Below are 15,182 nucleotides of genomic sequence, written 5' to 3' on the forward strand. Positions count from 1 at the left end.
CTGGGGGGGAGGGATGGGGGCAGGGAGAAGTGGGTGGTGGAGGGGATGGTGTGGGGAGAGGCTGGGTGGGAGTGGGGAGAAGCTCTTCTGAGGTTAGTTTTATCCCTTGTAACTGCCCCGTGAGGAGGTGAGTTGTTAGTTGCGCTGGCATAGGAATTACTCAGGATGCTGCCAGCGTGGGAAGGTGACGGGGACTCATGGGCTGGAATGGAGAAAAGGGAAATGAAGGATAAATATCAAGGAAAATCTCCCTAGTGCATCAGTGACAAGCATGTAAACCCATCTCCTAAGGAAGTGGTTCGCAACCTTTCCACACTACTGTTCCCTTTTCAGGAGTCTGATTCGAGTTCCCCGTTTCACTCACTTAAAAGCTATTTGCTCACAAAATCAGACATAAAAACACTGACGTGTCCGTGCGCGCTATTATTGAAAAATTGGCTGCTCTCTCGTTTTTACCATAAAGTTATAAAATACATGGATTGGAATATAAATAATGTGCTTACATTTCAGTGTGTAGTATATAGAGCAGTACAAGTAAGTCATTGTAAGAAATTTGACTTTGCTAGTGCTTTTTATGTAGTCTGTTGTAAAACTAGGCAAATCTCTAGATGAGTTGGTGTACCCCTGGAAGGCCTCTGCGCACCCCCAGGGCTAAGCATCCCCCTGGTTGAGAACCGCTGTCCTAAGGGAAGGGACAGGACATTACAAATTAGCTCTGTAAATGGACTGTAGGGGACCATCGTGCCATGGCCGTTGGAGGAGGACTATAGCGAAACAGCAGTAAATTCTCTCTTTAGAGCTCGGTAATAGCTGGGAACAAGCTTTCAGCTCAGCTCTGTTGATGTTTGTCCAACTCGTTCCCTGCAGTGCTAGTTCTGTTTGACTTGAATTCAGGGGATGGGCTAAAGGAAACTCAAAGTCGCACTGAGTGTTTGCCAGACTCTGGCTGCTAGTAGATATAGCCTTGTACACCACTATGCAGATATAACGCCACCCGATATAACACAAATTCAGATATAACGCGGTAAAACAGCGCTCACCGGGGGGCTGTTTCACCTATAACACAGTAAGACTTTTTGGCTTCTGAGGACAGCATTATATCGGGGTAGAGGTGTATTGCATAGATGCTCAATCTCACTGCTTTGGGACTTCTGTGAAAAACACATCCTGTGTTCATGTCTCCTGGGGACAGGTATTTTCAGCTTGGATTGACCCTTATTGTCCAACATCCCCCTGTGCTTAATGAAATATGGAAACAACTCAAATTGCTGACGGAGCTAAAGTGGCTGAGCTTGGGTGTCAGGCAGCAGGATAGGGAGGGGGAGTGCACTTCCTCTTTGTAGGTTCAAGGGTTTTGTTGTTCTTATTGTGGTTCAACTGCATGAATCAATGGAGCTGTCCAAGAAATCTCTCCGTGTGTGTAGAGGGGGTTCTGTTATAGCACATTGACTGGGGAGACCTGGAAGCCAACATGTGGGGCAGAGCAGGGAAATGGGAGCAGAACCAAACCCTTGAGTACTTCTTTGTAAATAACAGCAAACCAAGAGAGTGCTGAAAGCCAGTTCTTCTCACGAGTGCCTCCCTCTTTGACCTGAGTGGTTAGCCAATATCTGGGGACTTGTGGGTTGTTAGGAGCAATCGATGATGGAATCAGGCATTTCTTTGATGCAACCCTATTTATCTACAAAGAATATGCAAAGTTCTGTCTCCCTGAACACAGCAGGAATCAAGCAATTGGAGAGAGCTTCTTTGTTCCTGGTTCCAAGCCCCTTTTCAGCTAGCACTCTGCCCAAGAGCTTTCTCTTAAGGTCATGCTACAAATGCCTCTCTGGCTGTCTCTGGTGCTTCCCTGCTGCCTTCTCTGTGTGCCTCTGTGGTGTTTCTGGCTGCTTCTCTCCCCATGCATGTACAACTCCATTGCAGCAATATCCATCCCCCTGCATATGCTTAACTCCTTGCATATGGTCTGTTTTGGGTGGTGGCTCCTTGTTTCAGCCATCTTATTCCATAAAGGACTTAATTGTTTCTTACATTTATCCTGAATGAAGGGCAGCTTTTACCCCCACCCGCTTCAGGTGCCCACCCGGCCCCTAGCACAACAATTGGGCACTAGCTCTGGGCACTATGGGATGGAAAAGCCCATCAACACCCCCACATCAAGAGGCTACCCCATGTATGCCTTGGAAAGTGCTTTCTGGGTGGGTAAGGCAGTGGTTTCCATGTACGTCTTTATGGGAGGTGGTTGACGATCACCATTGCTTGCCTCACCTGATATAGGTAGATCAGGAGTGGTCCTCCCCAGCAGTTATATGGGAGTGAAGAGAGGGTATACAGTGGCCCCTGAGTCTTTCCTCTTCTGTGCTCCCTACAGTGCTAATGTGGAGGCTGGACCCCATCCCCTCCTGCCTCCCTGACATCTCCCTCCCTGAGCCAAACCTGTCCCTGGCTGCCTGCCAGTCGGGAGGCCCCTCTGCATGCGGAACCCAGCTCTGTTGTCTTTGTAAATAGAACGAGGGGCCAGCGGAGGGATTTCTCTGGTTCTGTTGCAAAGTTCCTGTGAGTTTCCCGCTACACTCCAATGTCCCCTCCAGCAGGCTCAGCCTCTTTCCTTCCTTTTGGCTTCTTCATGGGACTGGGATGCGCACACTGCTTCCTGGTGTGTGCTGGGCAATGCCTCACTTGTTTCACGTGGGAGTGTGGCTTACTGATGGGAGCTGGGGACTGGAAGTCAGGATGCCTGGGTTCCAAACTCAGCTCTGCCCTGATTTCCTGAGTAGTGCAGGCCAAGTAATTTCCTGTGCCTTGGTTTCCCCATCTGTAAATGAGGGATGATTCTTTGTGCTGCAGAGGTCCGAGTGCCTGATTCTGCTGTCATGAGGACCCTACGCTGCTGGAACTTCCGTATTTACCCCCGATCCTCACTGGGGTGAGATCAGCACGGGCTCCATACTCTGGTGCACTACTCCAGTTCCCAGGAAAGGTTGAGAACCGCTGATCCAAATGAGCTTCCTTAACTGCTTCCTCTCTTACCAGCTGAGTACTGAGAATGGTTCTGCCTGGTAGGCTCAGAGACTCAGGAAGAGCTGCCGCAGCACTAATGGAGCTGGTGGGGGGGGGGGGGCTTTTATTAGAATTTGTGTCCCAACACATCTGAGGGTGCATCAAAGGAGATGAGTGTGGAAGTCCCTCAGCCACACCCAGTCACCAGAGTCTAACCGGCCTACGGCACTTGGCATGAAACTTCTTGCCAGTCCTTTCCTGGGACTTCTTCCCTGACGCTACCCCTAGGCTGCATAGCTTAGTTGGTATCCATAGTGCCTTCCTGTTCCTCGAATGCTCTAGCGAACAAGGAGGAACATGGATTTTAAAGCCTCTGAAGGTGCTGAAGTTCAAAGCCTGTTTTCTCAGCTCAAATTCTGGTCCGTGGTTATGCAACATTTCCCAGCGAGTAGCTTTCCTGCAGGGTGCTATGTCCTTCCAGCACCAGCCCAGGGTGAACATTTCCCTTCAAAGCAGAGCATTTGGGCACAGATGAAAGTGCAGAAAGCTCCACTGAGAGAGTAGAAGAGACGACGAGTTTTCAATAAATGCTCCTGTCCCAGAAAAGTGGAACTAATGGCGTTTGCAACATAAAGCTGGTGCTCTGCCTGCTGGGAGCGTACGACAGCACCTCCAGGATTAGCTGCAGCAAAGCTTCTCTGCTGCCAGGGAGAAAAATTACTGGAGAGGAGACTGGAGGTAATTCCTCCCTCATTACTATGGATGTCTGGGACAGGCCCAACAGTTCAGTTAAAGTGCAGGGTAAGCCTGGGGCCAGGGGCCAGGCCTTCCTGAGTCTGAATCCCAGCTCTGATACTCGCTAGCTACAAGGTCTGGGGAAAGTTCCTTCCCATCCACGTGTCTCCATTGCTGCCTGCTACATTGGAGTGCTTCGAGGGTCAGCTAAGCGCTTTGGAAATGGGATGTTCTCTGTCAGCGCGACGGGTCAGGCACTGAGAGGTGTGCAGCTCTCCTGACTTCAGTGGGGAGCTGACAATCAGTCCCTCCGAAAATCAGGGGCTGAGTGCAGTTGTCATGCACATCAGGCTTAACCCTTCATGTGCTAGCTAGTCAGTGTTGAAAAGCAAACACTGGCTACTTTGTGAAGGTGTGGCAGGGGGCTGTAGTGTATGAATGGGGAGGGTTTCTGGCAGCTTCGGATGAGAGTGGGGCTCTTGTCTGGAGTGCTGCCATTCTGTACATCCCCCCCCCAATTCTGCATTCTGTGCTGGTCCCCCTTTCTCAGACAAGATAGCGCAGCGATAGGAAGGGGGTAGAGGGGGTAGAGACAGAGCGGAGGCCGGCGGGAGAGATGGGGACAGTTCAATGGAGAGAGGAGGAGACAAAGTAGTGACTGGATAGACAGGTAAATCAGGGCTCTCCTTTATCACCGCCTGCACTGCAGGAACAAAGGGCCATTCCGTGACTTGAAAGGCAGCACGTTTAGAACTCCCCAAAGGACGTAATTGGTGCATAATTCACCTGGAGGACTCTCAGCCACAGGCTAGCGCTAAGGCCAGGCCAGGAGTCGCTGAATTAGTGAAACAAAGGATGGGATGAGGGGAAATTCTCTGCATTCCTGCTTCCTGCGGTGCTACCCTTCAGGGCTGTGGGTCTAGCCCCGCTGGTGGGCTGGGAGAAAGGGGCCCTGCTTTCACTGGACGGGCTGGCTGGGTGCTGTACCGGGGCTGCTGGGAGCTGTAGTTTTGTCCTCTCCCCCATTGTGTACTGTGAAGCAGGCTAGGCAGCACTCCCGTGCGGTAGCATCCTCTCGCCAGCATGGACTACAAGTCCCAGGAGTGCTGAGCGGGCTGGTCTTGGGGAAGTTTGCAATAACAGGGCTCTGTGAATTCAGTACAGTGCCTGGGCTTAGCTGAACTCTTTCCCTAAGATGGCTGGAGAGAGGTGGGATGAAAGTGTTGGTCAGGTCTCTTTCTGAGCAGCTTCCAGCCTTTGGGTTGTGCCTCTCTCCTCCCCCCAGCCTCCGCTTATTAGCTCTCCTTGCTGTCAGTGCAGGGATCTGCAGCAGCCCCTCGAAGAAGCTGGGAGAAGGGACGATTCTAATAAAAGGTGAAGGGACAGGATCTCGTCCTCACATCCTCCACGCAGGATCCACGGCATCTTCCACCGAGTCATCTCCAATGGGAAAGTGCCCACAGGGGGTGCTGCCCAGGTAGGCCGCAGCTGGGGGACTGCAAGGTGCCAGAGGCTTGCCTGACTGCTTGCTGTCTTGTGCACACGCATTGCGGACAGGGAGGGGTTAATTCTGATCTCTATTTCCGCCCCCTCCCCCCATCACAGGAGAGAGGAAGGTGGTGCTGTGGTGGGCGGGGGCAGCCTTTGATCTCTTGCTGCTCTGTGAGGGGTTTGTGGTGGTGGTTGGACACTTGCTGGGGGAGTTGGAGACCTAACAGTGCATCACCCCATTTGTTATTTTGTGCCTTCATTCACACTCTTGGCTGAGCTCCCTGCCCCTTGAGGACAGTAACCAGGCTGCTGTAATATACTGAGGACTTGGATCCCTTGGGCTGTTCAGCCTCCTGAGCCTGAGCAGTGTCCAGACCTCGTCTGTATGCTTGGCCTGCCTGGCACACGTTTGGCACCCCCTCCTGGAGGTGTGGAACCCCGCGCTCCAGTCGCCCTAGGCTCCAAGACCAGTGTTGATTCCCCAGATCTTTCCAGGATTTGAGCTCCGCCCGCTCGGGCACTCTGGTTTACAGGTTAATCCTACAGGGACTTTGTTACAGTTAAAGCAAGTGACACAGACATCGCAAAGGTATTTCTGAACTACACACACCTCACTCATACCCAGAGTACAAGGGATATACAGAGCTATGGAGAAGTAACAAACAGCTGCATGCAAGACCCTGCCTGAGTTTCCTCACCTCTCCTGAGATCCCTTTGGGTCTGAGTCACTGCACCTCCGGGAGTCCAAGATCCTTCTGTGCCTTCTCTCCTCCTGCCCAGCTTTCTTTTTGGTTCTGGGTTCCATTAGCTAGAGACCTTCCCGACAGTAAGGAATACAGCTTGACTGTTTTCCTAGGAGGGAGTATGTGGTATATCCCAGATTCACTGATGGGGAAACTGAGGCACAGCAGAGAAAGTGACTTGCTCAAGGTCACATAGTGAATCAGTGGCAGAGCTGGACGTAGACCTCCCAGTCCCTGCTCCAGCCACTCCCATGTGTGAGATGCTGCCAGCCAGCAGTTTGTTCACAGGCGTGTCCCCTGTCCATTCGTACCCCAGCTATCCCAAGCTTCTTCCTCCAGACAGAACCTTCTGCTCTCTGACATGACATCTGCGGCACGGTGACGTAGGCAGGAGCAGTGGTACCACCAGCCACCCATCTTGTACTCAGCCATGTCGCCTGGTACGAGTGCCTGGCCCACACAGCCTGTTCTCCCATTTCGGCCAGCACACAGTGGCCTTGCCCAGTAGCCTGGGGTGGGTGACTTCTGGGCTGCTGAAGCAGGCAGGGCTGAGTGGGGGCTTCTTGTTGCAGGTGCTGGTGACGTCTGAGGATGGCAGGGTCAGTTTCTCCCTGGCGGAGTAGGCGGCGGTAGCAGAATGGCAGAGGGAGCTGTACTGGGGCGTAAGGCGGGAGAACTACGAGCTGGTCACCTCGCTGGGTGACGACTGTCTGCTGCACAGGCTAGAGGTGAGATGCCAGGCAGTAAAAGTGCTGGAGAGTGCTGATGTAAATACAACTCTTCGGTCGGGGGACAGTGCTGGGCAGGGCTCAGCTGTCTCACTGATTGAGGAGCCGTTACCTTCTCCTCCTTTAAACCCCTTTGCAAGAGTCTGCTCCCTGAAAGCAGAGCTGGTACTGCCAGTGCATGGGACAGCTCTTTCCCCCAGCCACGGACGACAGTGTCACTAAAATCACTGCCTGCTGCTGCCTGCCTGCCTCTCTCTCACCAGCCTGTGCTCCCCCAGTGGGATCTGGGAGCCAGGAGCTGAGGGAACCTGTACTGGGGCTGCCAGGAGCCAGGCTCTGTACTTCCTCACGGCTCCACTTTGCAGCCCTCCCTGGCAGGGCAGAGGGCTGCTCCCTGGCTGCAGTGGGTGGTTCTGGGTGTGGCTGTAAGGGGTGCTGGAGAGGATCACCCTCTTTGCGATGTACCTGGCTGGTTGGTGGGGCAGCAGGGAGCGCCCTGTCTCCCTCCTCATTCTGTCCCTCCCCTCCTCAGTGAAAGCAGCTCCACAGGGAAGAGTGATCAGCCTGGGCCCCTGGTGGAGCGCAGGCTCCGGCATTGCCTGTTGCAGAGTCTGAGAGCCCCATCCCCCACACAAGGCAGCGAGGCTGGGTGTAGCCATGTCCGAAGAACCGCACCCCTCAAAGGAGGGGGCAGGATGGCACAGCGAACTGGAGCTGGGCTGTGGAACCTTTTCTCGCAGCGTCACCAGTTCAAATCCAGGTCAGTGCTGCTCCAAAGTCATTGTCATCTGAGCCTCTTTGGAGACCCTCATGAAATTATTTGGAGGGCCTCAGTCCACTTAGGCCACCTCCTAAAATCCACCCCCAGGCTGGCCCCGTCGCTGTCCATCTTGCATGAGACACTGGCGATTGAGTGGGCAGCGGAGACATTCCTCCCCACCCCCCCGGGCGCTAGAGGGGCTGGGTATGATTATACCATTTTCCATTCTCCCCTCTCTGACCGTAGTTGTGCTCTGAGCAGCCATGTCCCTCCAGCCAGCGCCAGCTAGCAGTGCAGCGGGGACGAGCCCTGGGTCCCGTTGGCTTCAGTGCGGGCAGCAGTGGTCGAGCACCTGCTAACAGGAATATTTTCCCCCCGACCCAGGCCACCCGACTCTGAAACCTGATCTCTTGTTCCGGACTGAACGAGGGGAACAACCAGGTGTGGGGGTTCAGCTGGTCTCTGGTGGCTCAGAACTTCCGCCAGATCCCTGCGCAGGTGAGTGCTCAGCACAGTAGCTAATTAGCAGCACACAAGGTTGAGAGAAGCAGATGAAACCGTCATTGGCTTAATCCTTCCATGTCTTTAGTCACCGAGATCTGCTAGAGTTTCAGGGGACTTGTCAGTCATGGGTTTGCCCCAGTCCTAAAGGGCATCTGGCTGTCGTCCCTCCCCTGTGATAGAGAGGGTCAGGGAGGATTAGTGCACAAGGCAAAGGACGAGGCTAGGCTCCTGGGTTTTAATCCCCTCTCTGTCACTCTGACCCACTTGTGCAAATTTGGGTCAGGTCACTTAACCTTCCTGGGCCTCAGTTTCTCCATCAGTACAGTGTGGCTAGTGATCCAGACTTCCCTTCCAGGAAACAGACTGGAGATGGGATTCATTGACACATGTTACAGGCTTTGAGATTCTGGGTTGAAAGGCACCAAAAAAGAACAGTATTTTTCAGAGCATTTGGAAGGTGCGTTGAAAGCTCACTGTTTTCCCGGCCAGACCTGCTCTCCTCTGTCTGCTGGTCGCCCCCAGGACAGCTGTGAGGAAAAGGCGGGCTAGCCAGGGAGCTTGCGGGTGTGTTGATTGTGTTGTCCAGTACCTTTAATTCCCCATTAGACAGCAGAGGCTTAGAATAAAGACAAAGGTTCCCCTGGGACTTAGGTTAATTGTTTGAGTTGTAAAGTAGCAGGTGCATCGTCTCCAGCACAGGGGTGTTGGCACTGGATGTGCCTAACCGTACATGATGACATCCTCTGTCCCCTCAACCAGGCTACGGATTTTTCAAGCCCGATGGTTTATTCCGTATCGAGCAATGGGAGGAGCGCTACATGGAGACTCAGCAGAAACTTGAAGAAAGCAAGATCCTCGGAAGTGCCTGTGTAGGTGAGTGAGAGCTGCGATTGCTTCTGCTCTGGGCTCCCCTTCCAGCAGAGGCTGAGATGAGCATAGGGGTGGTTTGCTGGACCTGTTGTCTCAAGGGGCTGCAGTTCCATTGCAAAGATGAGGACAGCTGCAGTCTGCTCTGCTTTGTGGCAGTTAGCTGCAGCCTCTGCTGTTCTTGCAGGCTGGCAGTGCAGCCCTCAGCTGGGTACAGTCTGGGCCCAGCCTGAGGAGCTGCTCACTCCTGTAGAGTTTTACAAATGGCGAGGAAGGCCCATGGGTTCATGCCGTCACTCTCTCTTTGCAATCCAGCAGAGCACGGGGGTGTGAACGCAGTCGAGCAAGAAGAGAACTCGGAGAGCTTTACTGCAGACTTAGAGCTGTCGCCCGTGGTCTGTGACAGTTCCGATGGCTCGTTTCACAGTCGGCAGCTGGTATGTAAGAGGCAGCAGAGAAACCAGACAAGGGTCAAGATGGAGGAATCAGCTGGCTTCAGCAAGTGTTCAGATGCCATCGTACGTCAGCTAGGGGCTGGGCCTTTCCAGTGTGCCGAGTGTGGGAAACGCTTCCGCCAGAAGCAGAGCCTCATCACGCACGAGAGGATCCACACAGGAGAGAAGCCCTACAGGTGTCCAGACTGTGGGAAGAGCTTCAGCCAGAAGCCCAACCTCCTGACTCACCGGCGGATCCACACCGGGGAGCGGCCCTTCTCCTGCACGCAATGTGGGAAGAGCTTCAGCCAGAAGGCCAATCTCATTGCCCACCAGAGAACCCACGTGGGGGAGAAGCCGCCGCAGTGGGGCGGGCTTGGGGGGAAGCCAAAGTCGCCAGCACACCAGGGAGACCATGAGGAAAAGCGGCCGTTCGTATGCCCCGAGTGCGGGAAGAGCTTCACGCAGAAACCCAACTTGGTGACTCACTACCGGACCCACACGGGTGAGCGGCCCTTCAGCTGTGCCCAGTGCGGGAAGAGCTTCAACCAGAAGACCAACCTGGTGACTCACTACAGGACCCACACCGGAGAGAGGCCCTACGCCTGCCCCCAGTGCGGGAAGCGCTTCACCCAGAAGACCAACCTGGTGACTCACCAGAGCACCCACACGGATGCGCGCCCCTACCCGTGCGGGGAGTGCCAGAAGTGCTTCAAGGACAAGGTGTCCCTGAAAGCGCACCAGAGAACCCACAGCCTGAGCCAGCCCAGACCCTGTGGGAATCCAGAGCCAATCTCACTCCACAGTCCCCCCGCTGTGCCGCTCCAGCCCTCAAGTGCTGAGCAGGAGAGCCAGCGTGACCCCACTCAGCCAGAGCTAGCCCAGAAGATCCCCGGAAGCCAGACACTGTGCATGTGCGCTGACTGTGGTAGCAGCTTCCCCCAGAAACAGCATATCCCACTGCCCCAGCAAACCTCCTTAGCAGAGCAGGCCTTCCTGTGCGTGCAGTGCGGGGAAAGCTGCTCACAGGTGGCTCTTCTGAAGCCCCAGCCCGGCCATGCCATGGAGAGGCCCTGCGAGAGTGTCCAGTATGGGAGAGGCCTCAGCCTGAACCAACATCTCCTCAGACACCTGGAGCCCTGCCTGGGTCCTGGCGACGTGGCACACGCAGCCCCTGGGGCAGAGCGGCCCTTCATCTGTAACCAGTGTGGGAGCAGCTTTAGCTTTTGGCCGGCTCTCGTTGCCCATCAGGGCAGCCACGCAGGATGGCAGCCGTATCCACTTCCTGAACGCGGGAAAGGCCTCAGGCCCCGGCTGTCCCTGCCAGCCCAGCAGGATGCACAGGTGGGAGAGACAGCCTGGACGTGCCCTGAGTGCAGGCGGAGCTTCAGCCAGCACAGCCAGCTGGAAAAGCACCGGGAAAGCCACTGGGGCGACAGGCCTCATCGGTGTGACGTGTGCGGGAAGAGCTTCGGCTTGAAAGCCAACCTGATGACGCACCAGCGACTCCACACGGGCGAGCGGCCCTTCGCCTGCAGCCAGTGCGGGCGGCGCTTCAACCAGAAGGGGAACCTGGTGACTCACTACCGGACCCACACGGGCGAGCGGCCTTTCGCCTGCCCCCAGTGCGGCAAGAGCTTCAGCCAGAAACCCAACCTCCTCGCCCACCAGAGAACCCATGTGGGGCGGCGGCCCTTTGCCTGCGCGCAGTGCCCCAAGCGCTTCAAAGGCAAGATGTCCCTGAAGATCCACCAGCGTGTCCACGTAGGGGAGAGACCTCCCGCAAGGCCGCCGAGCGTGGATCTGATGGAGGCCCATGCCAGGAAGAGGTGCTGTTCCCATTCCCCATGCGGGAAACCCTTCAAGGAGCACATTGCCCTGCAGCTCCCTCAGCGAGTGCCCGGTGGGGAGCGGCCATACGCCTGCCCGGAGTGTGGGAAATGCTTCCGGCAGAAGGTCACGCTGGTCACGCACCTCCGGACCCACACCGGGGAGCGGCCGTTCCAGTGCACCCAGTGCGGGAGAAGCTTCAGCCAGAAGCCCAACCTCCTCACGCACCAGCGGACTCACACCGGCGAGCGGCCCTTTGCCTGCACTGTGTGCGGGAAGGGCTTCAGCTGGAAGCCCAACCTGGTGACCCATTACCGCACCCACACCGGGGAGCGACCCTACAGCTGCGCTGAGTGTGGGAAGACCTTCAGCCAGAAGCCCAATCTCCTCACTCACCGCAGAACCCACTCCCAGCAGAGACCATATGCTTCCCCCAGTGCCACGCAAGCTTCCCCCGCGGGGACGCCTTCACCCTGCGCCGCGGTGGGGGCTGGCCCCACGTGTGCTTGGCCTGCAGAGGGTGCCTCAGCCACCGTGTCCCCCACGGCGGGGAGCTCCTGAAGCCAAGCAAGCAGAGACATGGTGTCAATGCAGTGGCGGTGGCGGGAGCTTTGAAGATCAGAGAGCTCTGCGGGCGCACCAGAGAGCATCCGTCCCCCTGTGCGAGCTGGAGCGAGTAGAACGTGCGCCTGATCGACGAGCTGTACAGTGACTGTATCTGGGAACCTGGGGCTAACCCGTGCTGCTGCCGCACCCACGGCACCAGACACGGACCGGGGAACGTTACAGCCAGAAGTCAGATCTGACCTCGTTCTGCACACACCAAACTTCAGAGAGGACACTGCTGCTGGCAGCGGACAAGCCGGCTGATCGATCAACACACATCGCTGCAGGGTGCAGAGAGACTCGAGTACTGCTGTGAGCAGAGCGAGGGGAGGGCACAGCAAGCTGGCAGGCCTTGGGACCCTGCAGCGAGTGTCCCAGGAAACCAAACCCTGAGAGAGACTCCCTGGATGGGAATGGCCTGTGGAGCTCTACCTCCTCGCCTCCCTGGAGCTAAATGTGGGGTGGGAGTGGCTCTTGGAAGCTCTGATCCAAGCGGAGGCAGAGCCTGGCTAGCCTGGGCGGACGTTGTACAGAGGGTATTGCTGGGTTCTGGATCTCCCCCAGATCCAGCTGCAGGGCAGGGAAAGGCCGCCTGGGACTACAGAGCTCCAGCCCCTGTAGACACAGTAACAGTGTGTGTGTTGCTCCACCCCCCTGCACTTCCTGAGCGGGGAGGGGCAGGAGGCCCAGCCTTAGAGAAAGCTGCGGTTGGTCTGAAAGCAGTGGGTGGGGGGAGGCCCACGAGGATGAGGTGCCCTTGCTGGAAGGAGAAGCTGGATGCTGATGCCCTGGTGGAGGAGGACTGTGTGCTGGGGCAGAGCTCAGCTCCATGGGCCCGTCAAGGGGCAGCGGGGGGCACAGGGAGCCTTGTTACCTGCTTAGCTGAGCTGCCAGCCTTGGCCAGGTGTGTAATTAGCTCCAGGGTGGAGAACAGCCATGAGCAGGTTGCAATGTGATACTCCCAGCTACACCCTGCCTGTTCCAGCAGGAGCGTGGGGACACCATGCCTGTCCTATGTCCCAGACAGGAAGAAAAGAAATACTAATGGCAGGAGGACTGGGGGGGGTGGGGCACGCAGAGCCCCTGGCAGATTGGGGAGGGCAGAATGGGGGACACACAGAGCCTCTCCATGAGGCTGTGGGTTGTAGCAGGGAGCCCCTGTACTAGGGGGGGAAGGGAGGGTGGCACCTGGGGAGCAGGTGGGGAATGGAGGGATGCAGGACCCCAGTGTGTGTGCTGAGCTTGGCCTGCAGCAGTGACAGTGTGTGTGGTGAGCCTCTCGTAAGTTCTCTCCCTTACCTGGAAACGCGGCCAGCAGTGCCCCAGGGTGTTACAACTAAGGGGGTATCACCTGGATAGGTCGGTCACTCAGCAATGGGCCCCGCTCTGACAGCCGCCCCTAAAGCCGTCCCCAGGGCTGTGCATTACCAGGCAGCAGTGGGTGTCTGGCTCTCAGGCCTCCCCAGGATCCCTCGTGCTGGCGGCGAAGGCACTGCCTGTCCGTGGATTGCTGCCGCAGAGTGTTGAGGGAACTGAAGCTGCCTGCTGCAGAGCTGGGGAGGGGACAGCCTGGCCTGTGGGTGTGGCTGGGTGAACAGGGTCGAATGATGAGAGGGAAGAAGCCAGGGCTGGTTGGGGACCAAATCCTGTCTCCACTTAGTGACAGTGAGGTGGGGCTTGCGCTGCGCCATCTCTTCCTGGGCACCAGCCCCTGCTGTCACAAGCCCAAGCTTCTGCTTTCCCCACGGGCTGGCGCAGGAGGGTGGGACAGGCTGAGGGAAAGGAGCCTGGTTCCCACCAGCCATTGCCACACTTAGTCCTGTTGGGCAGTCCCAGCACGCAGGCAGAATGGGCCAGTGGCCTGACTTCCCGTGAGCCCCAGAGCTGATCTGGGGCAGGGTCGGGAGATGGAGCAGGCGCACATGCGAAGCGAGCAGGGCTCTGCTTTACCTACTGACTGGTTCACCGGGACGTCGGGCTGCTAGGCCAGCGCCTTCCTCCCGCACTGACCTTACACAGCTCCCAGGAGCGCCAGGGGGAGCTGGCTACAGAACCACTGGGGCTTCGCTACCTAATCGCGCTCTGTCTCAGTGCTGACGTCTCCCGAAGCTTTGGGGCCCCTCCCAGCAGCAGCGGGTGGGGACAAACTAGTGTGTTGCTTCCTTTCGTTCTTCTCTAGCGTCCGCAAGCCCCCCCGGCATGCCAGCCAGGCACCGCTGTGCAGCAGGGTTCATGGAGTGGGGTGCTCTGGAGGGGATCCTGCCTCAGGTGGCAGGGAGCGAAAGGCTGTACACTCCACGAATGAGACTGGGCTGCTTCCACCCTACAGTACCGGGAGCCGTGTGCACCCCATCCCTGCAGCCACCTCCCCGCCTCCCTCACTCATGGGCACAGAGCCACTTTGTTCCCAGCCACGGAGCCGCACTGGTGAGGACCGCATTCTGCTCTGGATGGTGGTTAGCGCTGGATGTGACATGGACTTGTGCCTTCAGAGGAAGTTCTTTGGGGCGGGCACTCTTCCTGCGCCAGGGCTCTTGGTGCCATGCTAATACCCATGATAACTGCGCTTGTTTGCACTTGGCGTGGACACTCACTAGGTTACAGCTGTGGGACTGGGCATTTCAGCCCGCCGTGGTTGGTAATCTAGGGCTGTCCTGTCCCACGATGGGCCCTGATGTGCTGCCATTGTCTGCCACTGGGCCAGGTGTGTGTTTCCAGTGTGCCATGGAGCTGCTGGACCGGGACTGGCACGTCAGTTCCTTATCGGTCAGCACCCTGAGGTAGGTGGGCAGAGCTTGGAGGAGCGGTAAGGACTGTGCGTTGCTCACGGATCAGGCTCCTGGCTTAGAACGCACTTGCCTAGGCAGCCAGCTGGATGGGACTGGCAGGGGTAGGACGCTGCTGGATGGCGTGGAATGGCACAGATGCTTAGCATGATTGGGGGCCATTTCTCTAGCATGAAGCCAAACCTGCTTGTGCCCACAGCCCTCTCATCACCAACCATCTCCTCGTGCTGCTGCTGTGTATTCACGGCGTGTCCCTGGTGGGAAACGCCCATGTCACGATCCTTGCTAAGGCAGCCCCGCGCTCGCGCCATCTTTCAGAGCCTGGGGAGTCCCCCCCTCCCGCCCGTATGTTCATTTACAATAAAAGCTTTGGGGCAGCAGGTGAGTTCTGTGTTTTGGAAATGCCTGACTGGTTTTGTGCGCTGCTGGGGAGCAAGGGCCAACCGCAGAGGGGACCCTGGTCAGGGGATTGGGTTCCAGCCTCTCGCGCTTCTAGGCTGAATTCAGGCCAGGCCGCAGTAACTGCAAACCTTTGCTCTTGGGTGGCTGGTCAGAGGCCTGTGAGAGGTGAGTGTCCCTAGCTCTCCTCAATGTGCAGCTTAACCTCTGTGTATTGGCATCTCTGGCCGAGCAGTGGGGCAGGGAGGTTGCAGGTCCTGGACACCCTGCAGCGTTAGGCCCGTTGGCCTGTTCCTCAG

General features: G+C 56.8%; 1 protein-coding gene across 13 annotated transcripts in view; it reads left to right on the forward strand.

Annotated features, from left to right (window-relative positions):
• LOC116838043 (uncharacterized) overlaps positions 1 to 14,869 on the forward strand; it is a 16,095-nt gene extending 1,226 nt beyond the window's left edge. For 4 of the 13 annotated variants that reach the window (XM_032803029.2, XM_075062065.1, XM_075062066.1 and 1 more), the window contains exons 2-6: positions 6,542 to 6,697; positions 7,230 to 7,457; positions 7,842 to 7,955; positions 8,721 to 8,834; positions 9,144 to 14,869. In XM_032803029.2, coding sequence (XP_032658920.1) covers positions 7,355 to 7,457; positions 7,842 to 7,955; positions 8,721 to 8,834; positions 9,144 to 11,653 — 2,841 coding nt within the window. In that variant the 5' untranslated portion in view covers positions 6,542 to 6,697; positions 7,230 to 7,354 and the 3' untranslated portion in view covers positions 11,654 to 14,869. Of the gene's footprint in view, positions 1 to 5,050; positions 5,213 to 6,541; positions 6,698 to 7,229; positions 7,458 to 7,841; positions 7,956 to 8,720; positions 8,835 to 9,143 lie in introns of all 13 variants that reach the window. The other 9 variants (XM_075062063.1, XM_075062062.1, XM_075062061.1 and 6 more) reach the window with 6 other exon arrangements.
• The last annotated feature ends 313 nt before the right edge of the window (positions 14,870 to 15,182 follow it).

This window comes from Chelonoidis abingdonii, chromosome 2 (genome assembly GCF_003597395.2).
Source record: "Chelonoidis abingdonii isolate Lonesome George chromosome 2, CheloAbing_2.0, whole genome shotgun sequence".
Classification (NCBI taxonomy): domain Eukaryota; kingdom Metazoa; phylum Chordata; order Testudines; family Testudinidae; genus Chelonoidis; species Chelonoidis abingdonii.